At 39.8% G+C, this 19,626-nt stretch overlaps 2 protein-coding genes across 7 annotated transcripts in view; both read right to left on the bottom strand.

The window, feature by feature from the left end:
* appl1 (adaptor protein, phosphotyrosine interaction, PH domain and leucine zipper containing 1) overlaps positions 1–12,965 on the bottom strand; it is a 34,920-nt gene extending 21,955 nt beyond the window's left edge. For all 4 annotated transcript variants that reach the window (XM_063216108.1, XM_063216109.1, XM_063216110.1 and 1 more), the window contains exons 1-12: positions 12,788–12,965; positions 10,167–10,265; positions 9,434–9,493; positions 8,612–8,683; positions 7,496–7,583; positions 6,557–6,598; positions 6,399–6,457; positions 5,025–5,171; positions 3,589–3,671; positions 2,032–2,190; positions 856–1,044; positions 578–620 (exon numbers count right to left, since the gene is read on the bottom strand). In XM_063216108.1, the coding sequence (XP_063072178.1) occupies positions 578–620; positions 856–1,044; positions 2,032–2,190; positions 3,589–3,671; positions 5,025–5,171; positions 6,399–6,457; positions 6,557–6,598; positions 7,496–7,583; positions 8,612–8,683; positions 9,434–9,493; positions 10,167–10,265; positions 12,788–12,841 (1,095 nt within the window). In that variant the 5' untranslated portion in view covers positions 12,842–12,965. The remainder of the gene's footprint in view (positions 1–577; positions 621–855; positions 1,045–2,031; positions 2,191–3,588; positions 3,672–5,024; positions 5,172–6,398; positions 6,458–6,556; positions 6,599–7,495; positions 7,584–8,611; positions 8,684–9,433; positions 9,494–10,166; positions 10,266–12,787) is intronic.
* A 2,379-nt stretch (positions 12,966–15,344) lies between these two features.
* The window catches only part of asb14a (ankyrin repeat and SOCS box containing 14a), a 32,066-nt gene continuing 27,784 nt past the window's right edge, over positions 15,345–19,626 (bottom strand). For all 3 annotated transcript variants that reach the window (XM_063216105.1, XM_063216107.1, XM_063216106.1), the window contains 4 exons: positions 19,223–19,508; positions 18,671–18,928; positions 18,403–18,556; positions 15,345–17,691 (listed from right to left, as the gene is read on the bottom strand). In XM_063216105.1, coding sequence (XP_063072175.1) covers positions 17,513–17,691; positions 18,403–18,556; positions 18,671–18,928; positions 19,223–19,508 — 877 coding nt within the window. In that variant the 3' untranslated portion in view covers positions 15,345–17,512. The remainder of the gene's footprint in view (positions 17,692–18,402; positions 18,557–18,670; positions 18,929–19,222; positions 19,509–19,626) is intronic.

Below are 19,626 nucleotides of genomic sequence, written 5' to 3'. Positions count from 1 at the left end.
GTTAAAGTATAGTATAGTTTTTATAATTATCTATGTAACAAAAGAAGTGTGGATACAATTCAAGAAAAAAACAACACTAATGAAACTTTGTGAGTGCAATGATGATTCATTAGGTCAAAAGGCAGTTTTAAAGGTGCACTGTGTAGGGTGGTGGTCAGAGTAGGTATTGCAACTATGCTGCTCATTGAAACAGTTCTGCCTATTGCCAAATTTGATCTTTTCATGAAAACAATTGACAATAAACTTATACCTAGTACGACAAAAGTACAGTAAGGTTTGCAGCTAAACATGTTAATTTCAGGAAATTCAAAATGGCGGACATGGAGAAGATCCCCCTTGTATTTCCAGTCATAATTAATTTAATGATGGTGGCAAGTGTTCATGAAATAGGTAACATGTGTGAATGCGAAGCATAAATTCTGGATTTTTTCTTTTTTCTTAATTACAAAGTGAACCTTTAAGTTAATATGCGAGTCAAGGCAGGTTAGCAAATACTTTTGGCAATATAGTATAGCAAGACCCTGAAGTCATACTACTATTGTACAGATGGTCATGTGAGTGTTTGGGGCATGTCTACCTCTTCACAGTCCTTTCTGCTTTCCGCTTGTAAAATGGCCACTCTAAATAAAAAAATGGGAGCAATACATTAGTATGTCTTAGTAAAACTACGGACACAAGAAGAAATAAATAGTCAAGTGGAAATAAATAGTGCTTTTATTCTACAGTAGAATCTACACACTATTAATACACTTTTGCGGTTGCGGATAACAGGGTCTAATGGGAGCAATACATAGTGAAATGGGAAAAACTACACAACCAAGCACAAATTTCCATAAACGTAGTAACCGGCCTTACTTTTTGCCATCAAAAGACGTAATCTGAAAGCAGAAACGTCTGTCCTCACAATCCACAGCCATCACCGAGCAGTTATCCAAATCCATTACCAGCCCACCTGCAACGTCGCCTCGACACTGGCTCATCAAGTTCCCTCCCTGGGTGAAAAAGTATTGTCGATCCCATGTTGAGCTCACTAAGCTTGTTTTACTGAAAAACAAATGATATGATCATGAAAAGCAAGGACCATCAGATCACAGATGCACTGTGTGGCAAAGGTTCTCTGATGAATCTACGGGTTCTTCTATGAACTACGTTGTCAGAGCCTTTAGGTTCCCTGGAAAACAACTTCTTTTCTCCATAATGACAACTGAAGGTTCTTTCAGGAACTTTGATTTCTTAATGTTGTGAAAGGCGAATGGAGCAATTCTTCCCTTCACTACAATTGTGCACCTCACTGTGAAAAGGAAAAGATCATCTAGAACCTTCAGTTTGCCAGAGTGTGGAATCCTTCAAAAGTTCTCAGAGGAACCGATAAGTCACAAATTAGTTACAAATTAGTGGGACTAAATGTAAATAAATGTAAAAGCATTCAACTTTGCCACAAATGTAATCATTTTCTGCCAATGTAATAATTTTCTGCCAATGTAATAATTACTATGTTGGCAGGAAACTATAGTGTCTGAATAGCACATTTTTTATTACATTGGCTAGGTTATGACACTGGCGGGCAGTTATTACATTAATGGGTGTTGCATACCCCCTGTATCATTGTGATCAGGGCCAAAAGCTGGTAAAACTTTGGCTGTGGCTGGTAATTATTTCAATATCACTAGCCAATTTGGCAGGTAGCCAAAGAGTAGCCTATATTCTGTTGTTTGTCCCTTGTGCATTTATTGTTTGTATTTGAGTTCAAGAAAAAGCTCAGTTTCTATTTGTTTGATTTATATCCATGTAGAAAGCTATGCACTCATCTTCTTGCTTTAGCACCTTATCTTCTGAGGCTAGATGTTCAGTAGCATGAAGAAAAAAAAAACGATATCAAATTTGTGGCTAATAGAATTGCAGAATGGCTACAGAAAACCACAGCGGCTGGTGAGTGTAAAAGTTAATGTCAAGCCTCGATTGTGATGTAAATGGTGAAGAGACGGTCACCAGAGACGTTCAAAAGGAAAACTAGAAAATCTTTGAGCTTACTTGCGCATGTTAAGATATCCAGCCTTCCTGGTAAGCGTGCGGTCGATAGGGATTTTATTTGGGTCTGGGTCTGGCATATACAAGATGTCACTTCCCTCCTCAAGGTCTTGAATGGTCTGATGCATGTTATCAATTTCTCCATCCATCTCTCTCCGCACACTAGACAGCGAGAGAGAGAGAGAGAGAGAGAGAGAGAGAGAGAGAGACAGAGACAGAGACAGAGACAGACAGGTTTGGTTTCAACGTTATGCTATTTTACCCTGTCTGGATTTTACCCTGGGCACAATCAGTCGAGGAGACTCTGAAGACCCAAGACATCTTATATTGCTCGAGAATGTCTGCAATATACACGGTATTTAGGGCCTAGGCTATTAAGTTACTTATAGACAATCAGCTAATTAATGTCCCCATCTTAGGATGTTTTCTGTAAAAAAAAAAAAAGTCCCATAATGCCAGAAAACCGCCCTACATGGAACAGTCCACCCTTATTCAAATTTTGCATATAGCAATATGTCCAATTATTACACATGACTGTGCATACATATAACTTTTCTCTCAGTGTATTCAGTACTTAAGATGTATTACCGGTAGTATTAGAATTATTAGAATAATCACTGGAAGTAAATGGTACGATTAGAATTTAGCCACAAGTTATCACTTGACAGAATTAAATAGCCCTTTTGCACTCTGGTGAATTTTACATTAATTTACAGTGGTTTATAAGTACATTTGATTGTGTTTTTTGGTACCATAGACTTTCATTGCTACACTAAACACGTTGAGTACCAAGTCTGTAAAAATTACACATTTCATGCCCATGTGTTGAGTACCAAATGGTAAAAATAAATGTCTGCGTTTAAAAGTATAAATTGGAATCTACACCCCTCAATGAATAATATATGTGATTTTGGGAGGTCTGTGCTGAATAGAAATGACAAAAATGCCAGTCAAAAGCTTGTGTCATGATTTGGACATTTGCTGTGACTACAAATAAATGTCAAAAAGAGTTTAGAAGGCCGGTATTCTACAACATAATTCCATAAACACTGCCGGTATTCAATGTGTTAATATGGCTTTGGGCAACTATTAAACTAGGCATTGCAAACACATGGAGAAACATCCTATGTATATATTTTACCAGGGCTGAACTACATATGAGGTGGACTGTTCCTTTAATGGGGTTTACCCCAGCACCTTCAGACATCCTGGAAGAAACTACATAGGCGTATTACCAGAAACCCCAGGCCTCCAAAATGTCATCTGAAAACATATCTACAGGTATTGTAGAGTGTTGGCACACAATCTTTTGCAAATATGTCCAGCCATTGAAAAGTCATCACATCAACACAACATATCTACAGTGCTGCCTGCAGCAGTTGCGGCAAACCACAATAATATCCCTACTGCACCATGATTCTGGGATATAAATAATCCATCAAATGTGACATTAAAATGAGAAAACTGAATAACATTTCTTGATTTCTACTCATCATGTCATTCCCAGAAAACAAACAATTTCTGATATAAGAGCATGCACCAACCAATGAGCTCACTTACTTCTGGACACTAGTGCCGATATTATTGAGGAAATCCACCCATTGTTGTGAGAGATTCTCAGATCCCAGCTTGAAGAAACTGATCTAACCAAAGGGAAATTAAACAAATGACTTTCAGGTATAGACTACTACAAACGCGTAAAAAACAGGGTTTCACATAGGCAAGCAAGGGGCTACAGTTTTTTGGGGGCGACTGCTTAAAAATGGCAATCAAGGTACAGCCAGTAAGTAGAACAGCAACCTAAAATTAGAGAAACAGAATAGGGGCTGTCAAAATTCACACCTTCACCCTTTTATTGTAAACAACCACAAAATGAAAAAGGTAACTGAAAAAAGCTTATTATTACCATTTACTTTTTCTTCACAGGCCAAAATGGCTAGCTGGTGTTGACTAGCCAAACACAGTACTAATGAGTTAAAGTGTCAAGTAACTTTTTTTTTCTACCAGCTAAACTGAATTCCCACATTTAGCTGGTTGGCGGGTGTTAATTTAAAGCCCTGCATATATGTTATGTAAAATATGTAAAATAAGTAACATCCAAACCTTGAGCTACAGAAAGAAAAGAAAAAGTAAAAAGTTCCTATGAACTACTACTACTATTACTATGAACACAAACCAGCATTTCCCCCTGCACTTTAGGCCTATATTGAAGGCGGCCACCTTTACAATAGACGCCACCTCCACTATGTCCCATGAAAATATAACTTAATTGTATTGCAAAAGTAATTTCTAAGATTGATTTACAAAATATGTCACATAATGATACTCTACTCTACTCTATATTTCATGTCAAACTGTATACCATTAAAATTATATCTGTAGCCGGATAAGACCTCCTCAGGGGCTGTAATCGGCCCCCGAACCATAGGTTTCCCGTACATCATTTAAATCAAGACAAACCATTGGTTTCAAATGTAACAAAATATTGACCTGAATGTTGCCCTCACATACTGCCACCACACTGCTACAAGAACTAAGAAGTAGCAGAGAGAACCAAATCACAGCCCCTTTGTTTGAGACCGCTTGTGTAGTTCGAAATTTGGGGGTATTGGGGCGTGGCGCTACATTGAGTCAGATTCTACATGCGCAGTGTTCACGTTGTGAGCATAAATGGGGCTTAGGTGAGAGGATTAATAAAAATCACAATACTCGTTTTCTTTACTGTATGTGAGCAAGCAGTGAGTGCTTACCTGTGCCTGCATGTCATGCGCAGTGTTCACGTTGTGAGCATAAATGGGGCTTAGGTGAGAGGATTAATAAAAATCACAATACTCGTTTTCTTTACTGTATGTGAGCAAGCAGTGAGTGCTTACCTGTGCCTGCATGTCATGCGCAGTGTTCACGTTGTGAGCATAAATGGGGCTTAGGTGAGAGGATTAATAAAAATCACAATACTTGTTTTCTTTACTGTATGTGAGCAAGCAGTGAGTGCTTACCTGTGCCTGCATGTAGCCCAGCAGGGGCTCCAGCAGTGCAATCTTCTTCTTGTACTGCAAGCTGTTGAGGGCCGTAAAGTAGTGCATCATGGTCTGGTGCTGCTTCTTCCTGGACGTATACACATCCTCCATCACCTCACTTTTCACCTGCACACACAAAAGCTTTCACTTCAACTTCTGAAGGCAGACCAGGTTGACCCACATTTCTTCTCCTTTGTCATTCCTTTGATGGAAGAGAACATAAGCAAGACATTGTATGCGTTTTGCACGTATACTTTATGCCATAAAATACCTCAACTACAGACCTTGAATCATAATTCTGCAAATTATTCAAACGTGTTATAAAGCAGTTGTGAAGAAACGGGGTGGCATGGTGATGGCGTTAGTCTTTGATAGGCCTATAATATGTAGTGATAGAATGGATGTTTGTGATGTTTTTCATTACAGAAAACAACTGAATAATGCCTGGATGAATCTGGAAAATACAGTACATGCCACATGCCAGTACTGTATATTTATTTGCCCTTTTATTGCTCTGATACGGGTGATGAAGAGACTTGACATTTTTGGATACAGTTCCCAAATATTATGGAATATCAATTATGACGTTTCCAAGATCTGGAACCCCAATACTGTATGTCAAGATTCTTCATCTCACTTTTCACAAATCCAGTTTTCGAGGCACAAATATCCACAAATAATCAAGTTATGCTCTATGTAAGTACACCATCTGAAAGACAGAGTGATATCGAGGGGGCATGGCGATTTTTAGGCCTGTATCTTCCTTCAAACTAAAACTAGAGGTGTCAAAATCTACTTGTAAATGTTGTATGCAATTCACAAGCTTGAAAAGTGGGCATGGCACCCACACTTTGGAGGGCCTCATCTCCACAACCATTAGACATAGGATGCTAATACTTTGGATTCTTTCAACTGGCATCACATGGTACTTGTATGTGAGATATGAGGCAAATCGAAGAGGGTCACCTGTGGAGGTTGTGTGAATTGACATGAAATGTCCCAGTGTATTTGAACCCCTTGGCTAATGGGCTAGATAACTAAAAAGTATCTGAGTGCTCCAGTCATCCCTGGCCTAGTCTTTTTGAAGTGGACCAGTTTACCTTCCAGAAGAAAATACAACTTCAAGGATGGCGCAGAAAAGTTTCAATATAGCCTGCCACTCACAGGAATCAAAGCGGCAACCATTGGTCTACAAACCTAACTTCCAAATTGTATCAATTCCAAATTGTATCAGGTGTTGGTTAACATGTCATCATTTAGTATTTTCCATTTTGTGTTGTTGAAAATATGAAAATTGTTGAATATGTTCCCTTTTCATCTGTTTATTAAATTTTTATAAACATAAACACTGACCTTCTCATTGTCTCTTTTCTTGGACAGGCGGCTGTATCTGTTGATGGCCACATCATGGTCTAAATAGAAACATGAAATAATAATTTACTCACATCTCCTGTTTACTCAAGTTTGTTTAATGTCTCTGTTGAATGTTTATGCATCTTAAATTGGCATACCACTGCTGGAGATCTGAAACACCTCCTTGAGAGCTAGGATTTCTGAGAAAAAAAGATGCATTTTTTTCACCATTATTTGTTTTCCATCAATCTTTTAACACTTTCCCTCTTGGACTATGATCCAACAGAACCGACCCAAATACTGTACCAGAACCGGCCCAAATACTGTACCAGAACCAGCCCATATACTTCATGTATTACTTCAAGTTTTTTCAATATCAAGTGGGCCGGACCAGCAACATAAAGTCAAACATCGCATTGACTGTAAATGGCGACCACAAAAGACATTCATTATCAAGTATTAAAAAGCTAGAATCTCAGACCAGTGCAGAACATTTTGGGATATATGGGGTAATGGGCTAGATACTACTTCTTATTTTGACATCCTTAGTTTTTTTTCTCTCTACATTACAAGTCTGGACTGGGGCCCGATTAAAACATCTGGCAGGCTTTAAAGGACCAGTTCAGTCAATTTCAATATGCTGTCATATTGCTCTCGCTACACTTGAACTGTTAGTACCCGGTGATGCCACATTTTTCGGCTCAGCCCTCTCCGAGATATGAGCTATTCTAATGGGGGCAGTGTTTGTTTACGTTTTTAAACAAATTAAGATAGGCCTACTCCAAATATTTTCCCAAAAGGTACTGCTGTTTATTGGTTGTCTGCTGATGTTGTATAACCTTTTGGATGTTTTTGGGAATAAATAAAAATGTTTTTTTGAAATGTAAACAAAGCGCTGCCCCCATTACAATGACCAGGATCTCGGAAATGGCTGAAAAAAAAAAAAAAGTCAGGTACTGACAAGTCCAAGGTAGTGTGAGCATTAAAACTGGATGTTGAAATTGACTGAACTGTGGTCCTTTAAGTTGGACAACCCTGCTGTAGAAAGTATAGAAGCAGAAAGTTGTCCTAATGGTCAGCAAAAAAATATGTATTACCTTTCAGGTCTCGCTCCTTAAACTGAGTGATGGGAAACATCATAGCGTCCGCTAACTGGGTGGAGAGGACTGCGTGCCATGAGCTGAGCTGCAAAATAAAAGTTCAAACCAACATGATCTCACAGAATTCTGTGAAATGACCACTGACCATTGTAACACAAAATATTCCAAAAAAAGTTCAGCGATTGGGTCACGGAAGCGCACAGAAGTACTTTGTCTACATTCTCATGGCTCCATGTTCCCACAATTTTATGTTCCAACTTGTGTTCTCTCAGGATTTTTCTAACATCAAAGAGGATTAGGGATTGGTCCAGGAAGACAGATGCTGAGGCACTCAAGGTTGCAATTTTTTTACTTTTTTATTTGGCTACAATGTTGTAGCCAAATAAAAAAGTAAAAAAAATTGCAACCTTGAGTGCCTCAGCATCTGTCTTCCTGGACCAATCCCTATTTGGCTACAATGTTGTAGCCAAATAAAAAGTAAAAAAAATTGCAACCTTGAGTGCCTCAGCATCTGTCTTCCTGGACCAAGTTTGAGAGCCCCTATACTGATGAGCACCAAGGAAAAAAGGTGAAGACCCAGAAGCACTCCAATTACCTGCTTAGGGTTAGGGATTGTTTTGGTCTGTGCACAACTTGTACTTCTAGTATTCTTTTGTTTAGTACACAAATTTGGTAGCCTATCAAACAAGTGGAAAAGGTATTTCTCAAAAATATTTCTTTACCGACAGGTTAGGGTTAGGGATCGTTTTTGATCTGGGCACAACTTAAATTGCTATAGCATTCTTTCATTTAAAAACAGAATTTGGTATTGTCCGGCTGAAAAGGTGGGCTATTACAGCACCGTTTTGTAAGTTGTCTTTAGACTTAACATAGAGCTGTGGAAATGCATAGAAAGCACTTCCATGAATCCATCACGGAAACCATTTCCGAAACACTGAATCTCGTCTCCCAAGGGTCTGTGTCCATCTGAATTATGTGAGATCAGGCTGGTACAAATAGAACTCACTGCTGTGATGGTGCTGTGAGTGCTGCTGTACTGCTGGGATTATGTTTAAATCTAAACCAGACCTGGGAGAGAAACAAAAAAGACACTACTTGTAGTAGATGACTCACCTCGTCAATGACTCTGGCAAACTGCTGCAGAGTGGAACTCATGACTTCATCATCCCCACCTAGTGGGAATCTCTTTAAAAAATAAAAAATAAAACACAGTAAGTGTGCAATGCAGTAAAACTCAAGATTTTTTCACTAGACCTCTACCAAGCTAATTTTGTAACAATATCAGGATCTACACGTCTGCTTGTAATGTGGCTAATAGACAGACAGACAGTGAAAAAAAAAAGTGAAAGTGAAAGCCCATTGGGAAACTCCAACTCCCATTGTCATTGTGACACAGCACTCCACAGCACACAAGTGAACACTGCACACAACGAAATTGCATTTATGCCTCACCCGTGCAAGGGGGCAGCCCTCAGTGGCGCCCCATGGGGAGCAGTGCGGTGGGACGGTACCATGCTCAGGGTACCCCAGTCATGGAGGAGGATGGGGAGAGCACTGGTTGATTACTCCCCCCACCAACCTGGCGGGTTGGGAGTCGAACCGGCAACCTCTGGGATGCAAGTCTGACGCCCTAACCGCTCACCCATGACTGCCCAGACAAACATTCCAAAGACAATACCCCTTTCCAGTGTACCAACATGGAATAGTGGGCCTAATTATTACATGGATGGATAAGAAATGTATGGTGTGTAAAGGACAAAAAGGCGAGTGAAAGTAAACATCCTGTTCTGAATTGCCTCAGTTTGTGTTACAAAAACTTGAGATTAGCCCATCAACGACAACAATACAGCCAATTAAGATCAACCCGTTTAGTGAATATTATGGATTTTAATTTTATTTTTTAAAGTGGAATATTTATATCCATGTGATCAATACCTGTTTCTCATAATCTTTTAAGAGCTTTGAAGTGAGATGAGTGGCAGCGCTGAGCTCATTCTGGAGAAAATGGAAACAGACAAGACAAAAGCATATTGTATTTTATAACATTATACCATATATTAATTGAGATTAGCCTGATGAATTTTGTGAAAACAGTTACTTTCTTAAATGAGCCAAAGCAAAATGTTTCACATGAGCTCCCAACGCTGGACAATGCTCTATTTTGAACGCCACTTTCAAAACGCTTCCAAAGAAGCTATGGGGTCATTCGTCCCCCACCTACAAATTCATCATCTGCGTTGTGTGTCCAAGTTTAGCAGTGTGGGGATTTATTTAATTAGAGATGTGAGTGGAGAAAGAACGTCGCTGTGGCAGTGTGTGTGTGTGTGTGTGTGTGTGTGTGTGTGTGTGTGTGTGTGTGTGTGAGAGAGAGAGAGAGAGAGAGAGAGAGAGAGAGAGAGAGAGAGAGAGAGAGAGAGAGAGAGAGAGAGAGAGAATTAGCGGGTTGCAGTATTTCATATAGTATATTTTAGAGACTAATTCAGTGGTCAAATGGCCTCAACCAACTAATGAAGCTTGGTAAATGGTCAAGACTAAAATGTGTTATATAAATGCATTTTGGTTGATCCTATCCTACCATGAAGTCTGAAGGTGATTTTAAGGTGATTTCACATTGCTTGACCAATCACTGAAACAACCTCTCACTGCAACCAAGAGTTGTGTTACTGACCTCTGCATCATAGATTCTCTGCATGGCTTGAAAAAGCTGATGGGAATAGCTGGATATGGCTGCCGCATCTTCCTCAAACACACCAAGAAGAGAACGAGTCTGGCAGAGATAGCGGGTACAGATCAGAGCGCTGCATTATTATGACAGATATCATCAGACATTATAACTTAGAGTGAAAAACAGATTTACTGTTTTCACTGTGCTTTCGTACTTTCGTACATGTGCTTTCTCACACATCCCTAAAACATCAGCATGCCGTAATCCTTGTTTTTGACTCCAAATGGGTCATTCCACATGGAAATCAGAAACTTTGGGTCCCAACCAGCACAGATTTCAATAAAACTTGTTAGAACCTCAGAACTCCACCAGGCATGAGTAGCCCCCCACCTGACACTCTGCTGTGCCGGCTGGGCCCCCAAGTGTCTGATATGATGTGGAATGATCCAAATGTAGCTTTTCTAGTTGTGGTGTTGGTAGAAATGTTCCTATTGTTTCACAACTGATTGCACCCCTTAGCATTTTCAGGGACAATAAGTCCTTCATTTTGAAAAAAGAGGTGGGATTTCATGAAACAAACAGAAATACAAAACGTAGGCCTACATTCTTAAAAAAAAAAAAAAAAAAAAGTATTAAAACTTTAAATGATAAAAGTTTAAATGTATTTTAATATGCCTCAATCCCTCATTGTACAAACTCTTATTTGTCACTGACCAAGGTGCCTGAACCCAACCAAAATGTATTTCAGTGACATCATGTTAATTTTGATGGAATCATATTTCAGTCCGCCTAAGGTGCATGCATTGCTCTTAAAACCATGGCATTGACTAAGTAAGGCAATAATTCCCAAGGCCTTGGTTACACATAGTGTAAGTGGATATTTTTTTTAACTGTTTTTTTTTTAGCCGTTTACAGTTACACACAAAGTTTCATAAGATGACATCCCCCCCCACCCACACACACACACCATACTACAATACATATTCATCTTATACAATTCAGAAATATACACACAATTCAGCTTATTCTGTTTCAATTTTTATTCTAGTATGAATCAGTATGTCATTGCTCTCACTGCTAACACCATGTCCAGTAATGAAGCAATGAAGCTGCTCGAGGTGCTGTCCACAGGCCATTTCTCTTTTCACATGTGCATTTTGACAGTTTCACACCCCTGTAGGGACAGAGAGGCCATGAACTGCCCAATGAAGATGCTCAACAAGTGGAAGGTTTGCCGTGTGCCCCAGCACAATGTCCAGAGCATGGGGGATATGCCAGGAGACATGCCAGTACACCAGGGGGGCATGGAGAAGGCCATAGGACGGTTTAAAACCCAGCAGCAAGATCGGCATCTCCTTCTTTGTGCCAGTTGGCACAGGAAGAGCACTGCCAGAGCTCTGCAAAATCAGCTTTGCAAGCCACTGATGTGTGTGCTTCTGCTCAAATGGTTTCTTATCGTTTCCTGTGCTGTGCTGGTGGACACAGTAAACCTTCTTGCCACAGCACACATTGATGTACCATTTTGGGTGAGTACCACAAGCTGAGCAACTTCAGTGGATGGTAGACACCGCCTGACAGTGCAGGGGTGTGAAGCTGTCAAAATGCACATGTGACCAAAAATAAGACCAAAAAGGGTGAAAAAAGAGAAATGGTCTGAGGACAGACTGTATTTTGGGCTTTTTTGTTATTACTCTTAATTTAAGTTCTACCCATTAATTATTAAATTTGCACAACAGCCAAATGGAACCATAATGAGAGTTGCTTCCGACTGAACAACACCAAGATCACAGAATAGTATAATAATAAAACAGAAGAAAAGTTGTGATGTGGATTTTCATGACTTTGTTTTTGTGTTCCCTTCATTCTTTGGAGCAGTGTATATTCTTTAAGGGTATGTAGACGACGTTTATGCACAGGTGAGTTGGAATAGTGACACTAGTTTGTAGCTTGTGAATACAGCCTTCACCATCACTGCTTTGTAGCCTATGCATAAGTGGCCACTTAAAAGTGAGGCGCAACAGTGAGTGACCATCCTTGACAAAGATAAGGACAGTTGTCTCAAGTCCACATGAAGCAACCAAGCATCCACATTATTAATCCTAATTTAAACAATTTCCGACACGATCAAATAAACCCAAGCTCGCGAGCAGCATTATCATCATCCCAATGCAGCATGACTGCAGAGGGCCAGTAGGCTACAAGAGTCAACACAGTGCCAGCCAGGTCAGGAAGCAGAACTCCGAGAGCTAATCATCAGCAAGACTGATCAGTCAGTAGAGTAGGCCTATAAGCTCCTGTCATCTTTTATTCGACAACCAGGACGAACATAATCAAAGGGCTCTTCAGTTTTGCGATAACAGATCCATCTTTGAGAATGAATTGATTTGTTGCATGCAATTTAGGAAATACGATTCGGGCTAGCATATTCCTGACTACAGACATTCGGCAATCATTCGTAAACATAATCATGCACACAGCATACTCAGTGGGCCTATTACTTGGGGGAATAAGTAGCAATGACTCGCAAAGCAGTGTTCACTTGTCACAACCATGACAAAGAATGTAAACAGCTAGCCAGCGGATGGTTTTGGCTAACACAAACACGCGCATTGTATCCCTTTTACCTGTGGACTATCTTCCAAAGTGTCCTCGATCGGTAATTTTTCTATCCCAGGCATGTCGATGCTTTAGATGACCTATCGATTAAGTAGTATACACCCAAAATCATTCGCAGAGAACGTACAACCCGCTACTTGGGACCGTGTCCGAAAAAGATGAACAGCTACTCCCTCTCCTACAAATGCGGATATTGCGCCTTCCAAAAGGATGTGATTGGTGGACAACAGATTGGATGCAACCAAGATGACAGTTCTCTGTGGCGCAGCAGCACCATACTGTCAATGAGCCGCACTGATCTCTGGAACAACTGGGTGGGTGGGATGAATTGGGGAAGCATAGTTAGGGGCCAAGCAGCGAAGCTGGCGAAGGGCCCCTCACGTAGCTTTCCTTATTATTAGGGGCCAAGTAGCGAGAGGAGTGTCGAAGCGAAGCTGGCGAAGGCCCCTGAAAGTGTAGTGGCCGGAGTAGGTATTGCAACTATGCTGCTCATTGAAACTGCTGTCTACTGCCAAATTTGATCTTTTCATTAACATTTACTATAATGAACTAATGTACTAGTATGACCAAATTAAAAGGCCTACTTGTGGAAATTCAAAATGGAAGACAATGGAGAAGATCCTCCTTTCAGCCTATGACAAGGGCAATTTTTCCATTCATAATGAATAGGCTACTTAGAATTTGATGGTATTTGAGAAAAGGGTAACATTTGTGAATGGGTAGCATGAAGCATAAGCAACCAACATATTACACAGTGCATTTTTAATATGCGGCTTATCCTGTCTACAAGCTGACCATTTTATCAACCGTTTAGGCTACTCTTCTGATGGAACCACACTTAATAGAGGATGCAATTTGCCATCATTTTGTGGCAATATCTAAAGGCTGTTCTCCAATGATTTACGCATCATTCAGCATTCAATTTTAACGCTGCATATGAGTAAGAAGACCACAAACGAGGCAGTAAGGCACCCCCTTACCACCATGTTGTCTCTCAGACTGACCACTTAATAAAGCTGAATTCTCCATCTTCTGTGCAACCTGAAGGGTGAATAACCCCATGATTTTAAAAAAGGATGAAATATTTTCCATTCTGTAATCAGAGGACAGTTTCACATGTTTTCTGGGTCTATCTAATTAGTTTTACCACATGCAATTAACTGTCTGCATCATGTGCATTAATCAAAAGCTGTCATTGTTGGAGTGTCATAGTTTACTTATTGAACAATGGATATGTAATTTTCTCATAACTCATACACTGATTACACAGAACTGTACATTACAGAAATAGGCCTTATATGCCTGCAATTTTGATAATTCAATCTATCTGTGTAATTAATCAGTATTAGTCATAAATCTAATTTTAAATTAACATTATATATCCGTCAAAACAATACTTTTGCCTGGCTTTAAAAGTTAATATATTGACCTTGTGCCATTATCCATCTTATGCATGGATTGAATGTTTAAAATGGCAGTATTCTGGCAATACTTTTATTCACAAAATAGCAACTTTTTTTCAAAGTCAAAGTCAAAGTTAACTTTATTACCCGGGATGGGAAATTCAAATGGTTGATGGAATTCCATTGGAATATGGTTGGTATATTTAAAAAAAAAATGTGTACATCTTTTTCATGTACGGTAAGCTGAGCAGCAGGTGGAGGGAGTGAGATGGTCATCTAATGGGCCTTAACTGTGGCATCACATAGCCTACCCTCATCGAGAAGCTGAGTACAATGTGAGTTACCGGTAACCATGCACTTTTGAAATGGGTCTCTGGTTTTTGACTGAGTGCAATATGTCAGAGCAAGTAAGGGGTTCCCAACCCTTTCCAACTTGGGGCCCACCTGAATTTTTTTTACAAATGTTTGAGGCCTACCCCTGGCCCAACAAACAATACAACTCAAACAAATAGTCAACGGTAACACACGTGCCAATATTATTTGGAATGCCTATTGGGCCCACCAGTGGTCCCCGTCCCACAGTTTCAGAATCACTGGTGTACACGAATGATTGGACGCTTTTTTTTTTCAATCAGACACATTTCTGATTCTGCTAATTTGGCTTTGAAAATATTCGATGATCCATCCCACCCACTCTGAATACTCCCCCCTCCCCTTAGGACTCAGACACAGGCTACCTTATTTTAACAAATAGAGGCTTTGCATCCTTTGTGCCTAGAAGCACTCAACTTTCAAATACGTTAGTTTAAGAAAGGTTAACTTTGTAAGGTTGTAAGGTTAACTTTGTATTTTATTTTCAATTTAAGTTTATTATTTCCTGTATTTATTTTAATCTACTCTGGCTACTGCATGTTTTTTTGTTTTGTTTTTTTAGAATTGTCTGTGTACTGTTGTATATGTCCAAGTGTTTGTTGTAGGTCATATGGCTTGTGAACGCAAGACAAATTCCCTTTGGAGCAATAAAGGTTTTCATTAATTCATTTACTTATGTTATATGTTGCAGAATCACAGGGTATAAAATAATGCTGGACTGCCATTGATGACATTAAAGTAGGCTACTATCAAAGGATAACATATTATCTGGACAAAGTTCACAAAGGCCTTGAATTCATTCATTTATTAGCTCAGGAGCACAGGTTTATCATTTCCATATCCTGTACTAATGGAGTCATTCATTTGAAAACTTCTGATGTTAGTATCTAAAGAACTGTTTCCATGCTTTTTCTCCATTATTACAATTATCCTTTTGAGGGAGAGGGATTTGCAAGGGATTTCTAGGGAGTCCGCAGCAGCTTAACCACACTAGTATAGCAAAACAAATTAAATAAATTCATAAAATAAATACTTTAAGTACAGAAAAATAAACCAAAAATAGGCTAATATTCCCATTAAGAACTGCATGAAAATAAACTATTACATCTCTGATGTAAGATCTATTACGACATATTTTCTTCTTTGCAATGTGTTTATTATGTTCCTGTTGTCGTTGGATGTGTTTTGGGATGCAGCAACTCCATCGAGTTGTGAAAGGGGGTGCACAGAAGAAAAAAAATTGTGTGACACGGGCCGTGTCATGGGGGCCTTGGCTGTTTTTTTAAAGAATGTTCTAAGGTCAGATGAAGGAATAGTAGAGCTTTTCGGCAATGCACACAAACAGCATGTTTGCATACTCTGCAAAAAAGTCGAAAAGAAGACCCTACCAAAAATCAAGCATGGTGACCTTCAAGTCAGTGATGGTGATTAATCCATAATATTAATGTCACTGCATTGTTGCATCTGGTATTGGAGGCCTTGACCATATCAATCATAACAGGCATCACGGTTATCATCATTTACAGAAAAATGTTAAACCCTGTGCAAGAACACTTGGTTTGAGGTGAAGAACATGTGCACTCAAGCACACATTCAACAGCACAGTGAAATGGTTGTAAAATGAAAAAAAAAAAACAGACAAGCTAAAATGACAAGCAATGATTCCAGATGTAAATCCAGTTGAAAATCTTGGGGGGAATGTGAAATCTGTCATTAGGATAAGGAATCATGTACTTGTTCAAGATCAGGAACATATTGCGAGGGAAGAGTGGGGGAAAATACCACCAGAGTTGTTTGGTGGCCATCATTGCGGTCATTGAGGCCGTCATTGCTGTGTAACCAAATATTAAGGACGCGTGCCAATATTTATGCACATGCCATTTTTCTTGTTTTTCTTTGCAATTATGAAATCCATTTGGGAAAAAAATATTGTCCTATTACAAATAAATATCTTCGGACCTCCAATTAAAAGATCTTGTCGGTAAAAGTTGTGTATATTTCCATTTATTTCTGGATATATTGCACATTTTGTAACCTAGATAAAATGAAGGGGTGCCCATACTAACAGGTGGTTCTGTATATGCGGAGCCTTGTCATGGTAAAGTTTGAGAACCACTGGTATAGATAGACAATTATGCATGTTCTTTATAACTACTAGTCGTATAGCAAATACAAAGGACAAGTACACACATTGTTCCTAATTGAGGTACATTAAACAGCTTTTCAAAAGCTAACACAATGCAGAGACAATTGCAGCACAGCAGCAAGAGTCAATAAATACCCACCCCATCCACCTAACTCTCTTCTTAAGACATAAGAACTGCACATACAGTACAACCTGAGACACAAGATTTTAAAATAGCTTCTTCCTTGTCAGTCTGATAGCAAAACAAAAGATTTGAACAACCTCATATTAATCTCTCTTCTTGTATCATACATTTTATAATGTCTTAATAATGTCTGTCTGTTATATTGCTTTATGACTTATTTATTGACTCAGAGGGTCTGCTCAAGAGTTTCAATGTACATAGACTAGTTTTCCCCCAAATGGCAAATAAACAACTATGACTTTAAAGGTGCATTGAGTAATAGCTTTAGTAGTTTATTTCCAGAATTCATGCTACCCATTCATAAATGTTACTTTTTTCATGACTACTTAACACCACCATGAAATTCGAAGTATTCGTTATGCCTGGGAAAATTGCACTTTCATACATGAAAAGGTGGAGCTTTTCCAGGTCCGCCATTTTGAATTTCCAGAAATTGGCATTATTAGCTGCGAAACGTACTGTACTTGGGTCATACTAGTAAATGAATATTATTGTATTGCTTTGTAAATATCCAAGCACAGTTCCAATGAGCAGCATTGGTGCAGTACCTACTCTGGACACCATCTTACACAGTGCACCTTTAAATAGGCTATTATAGTCAATCTCAGGATTCTCTTGTCTCGTCGCATCACGTTGTTGCATGTTGTTTTCTGTGTCCATAGAGGTCGTATTCACGATACAGGATATATTCTTTCAGACGGTCTGGAAGAGGCAGGAAGCTCATGAAGACAGGAGCTCGGAGACGCAGGCGGCCCAGACAATTCCTGATCTTCAGCCGACAGAGGTGCTGCAGGGGCCGCGCATTTTCTGGAAGAATAAACACATTGCAATTTATTTTTTAAAATATTTTTTTTTTGTCTCTTTCGACTTTAGGACAGTGTTAGAGGTGGACAAAAAGCGAATTGGGTGAGAGACGGGGAGGGGTCGGCAAAGGACCCGGGCCGGGAATCGAACCCGGGTCAGCCGCATGGCAGGCGAGTGCCCTAACGGTTGGCCACAGCAGGGCCCATTGCTGTTGATTTTTATAGGCTGTTTATTCCTGGCTAAAAATACAATACCCTGGGACATACATATATTCTTCAGCTGTCTTTGGCTACGTTTACATGATGTTTTTTTTTGTTCAATTTTGATTCCAAATGAATCATTCAAAATTAAATAATTCATTCGAGAACATTGCACTTTCATTTAATTCTGAATTGTGAAGTGTTAACGTGATGTTCTCAAGGCAGAATTAAGCTGTATTCAGAATTAAATTGAGTTGATTCTGAATTAAATGTTGCATGTAAGCGAGGCCATTAATGACTCAAGGCTTGAATTCACTTACAGTACCTACCTTGAATCTGACAGATATTCTGCCACTCTCTATAGCTACTCCAACACTATGGCACACAGTGACTTTGGCAATAAATTACTGTATGACTTGGTCATTGTCCTTTTGTCATTGTCATTTTAACAGCTAATTTTATAACAGGGGCTGTGTCTTACTGGGTTAATGGCTCGTTGCTTGTATTCACTTACCTTGAATCTGACAGATATCCTGCCACTCTTTCTGGTCCACCAGAGCAGCCTTGAGTTTGGAGCACAAGACGATGTGGTCAACATAATCCATCATGACGCGCACCACGTGCCCACACAGATGCTTTATCCAGCTCAATGTAATAACTTCACAAAACTGTCAGGTAAAAGACAAAAGGATTTGAAATGCTGTTATATTCTATCCATTACTTCAATACATTTTGTTTGCGAGATGTGAAACATCCACTGGCATTTTCTGAGGATTATTTACCATGGCATCCTTGATGACTGTGTTGCTCCAGCCCTCGTAGTCAAGCGGTGTGTGGGACCCCTGCCCGTAGGGGCAGTCAAAACACAGTTTGATGTCATAGCCGTAATTAAACAGCATTCGGAGGAGGACATCGTCCTTGAGAGCATGCTGCAATGCCGAGGGGAAATGTGCAGGATTTACAGTTGAGAAGTAATTCACGTTGGCCCCGTGGCGGAGCAGCACGTTGATCAACTCATAATTACCGCTCCGCAGGGCCACCTGAAGCAGGGGTGTCACAAGTAAAAGTAAAAGTAAATTAATGATGTAAGTACAACACTGGCACACGATATTACCTAGCTGTTACACCAGTTAGTATATTGTATCTAATAAGGTAGATAGACTGTGTTGTTACTGAAAAACCGAAGAAGAACCTACCACCCATTTGATCCAACCAGTGCAGACGTTAGCTGACCATAAGACAGGTACACAGGTCTACTGGTTACTCAGTTAAGTTACCTGCATTGGAAGGACACTGTGCTTATTTTTTTAACTTTCACTTTTTCCACCTCTAACCTGCAGGCACTTGATGGGGTCTTGGTTGGGCAGCGCGCCCGCCTCTAAAAGGATCTTGACCGAGCGCAAGTCTTCATTGGTCACGGCGAAGAACAGCGCAGACTTCCGTTCGTCGTCATAGTGACGGCTGACCCAGGAGGCCAGCCTGTAGTTGGGGTCGTATCCTGCCGACAGCAGCATCTCCAAACACTCTGTGTGCCCGCCAGCAGTGGCACAGTGCAGGGGACTCATGCCACTCTTATCCACCGCCTCATCCGACGTCACCTCGAGCAGGATAGTCAGCGCCCTTTTGGGGGTGGGGGAGACACAACAAAACCTGTCCTTAGGTTGTTTGTTTTGTTGTATTTTCAAACTACAAAATATTTGCAGCCTACATTATATTTTACTTAAATAAATTTCCAACG

This window comes from Engraulis encrasicolus, chromosome 14, assembly GCF_034702125.1.
Source record: "Engraulis encrasicolus isolate BLACKSEA-1 chromosome 14, IST_EnEncr_1.0, whole genome shotgun sequence".
In the NCBI taxonomy this organism is placed as follows: domain Eukaryota; kingdom Metazoa; phylum Chordata; class Actinopteri; order Clupeiformes; family Engraulidae; genus Engraulis; species Engraulis encrasicolus.
This window is presented reverse-complemented; position numbering and strand designations above follow the sequence as displayed.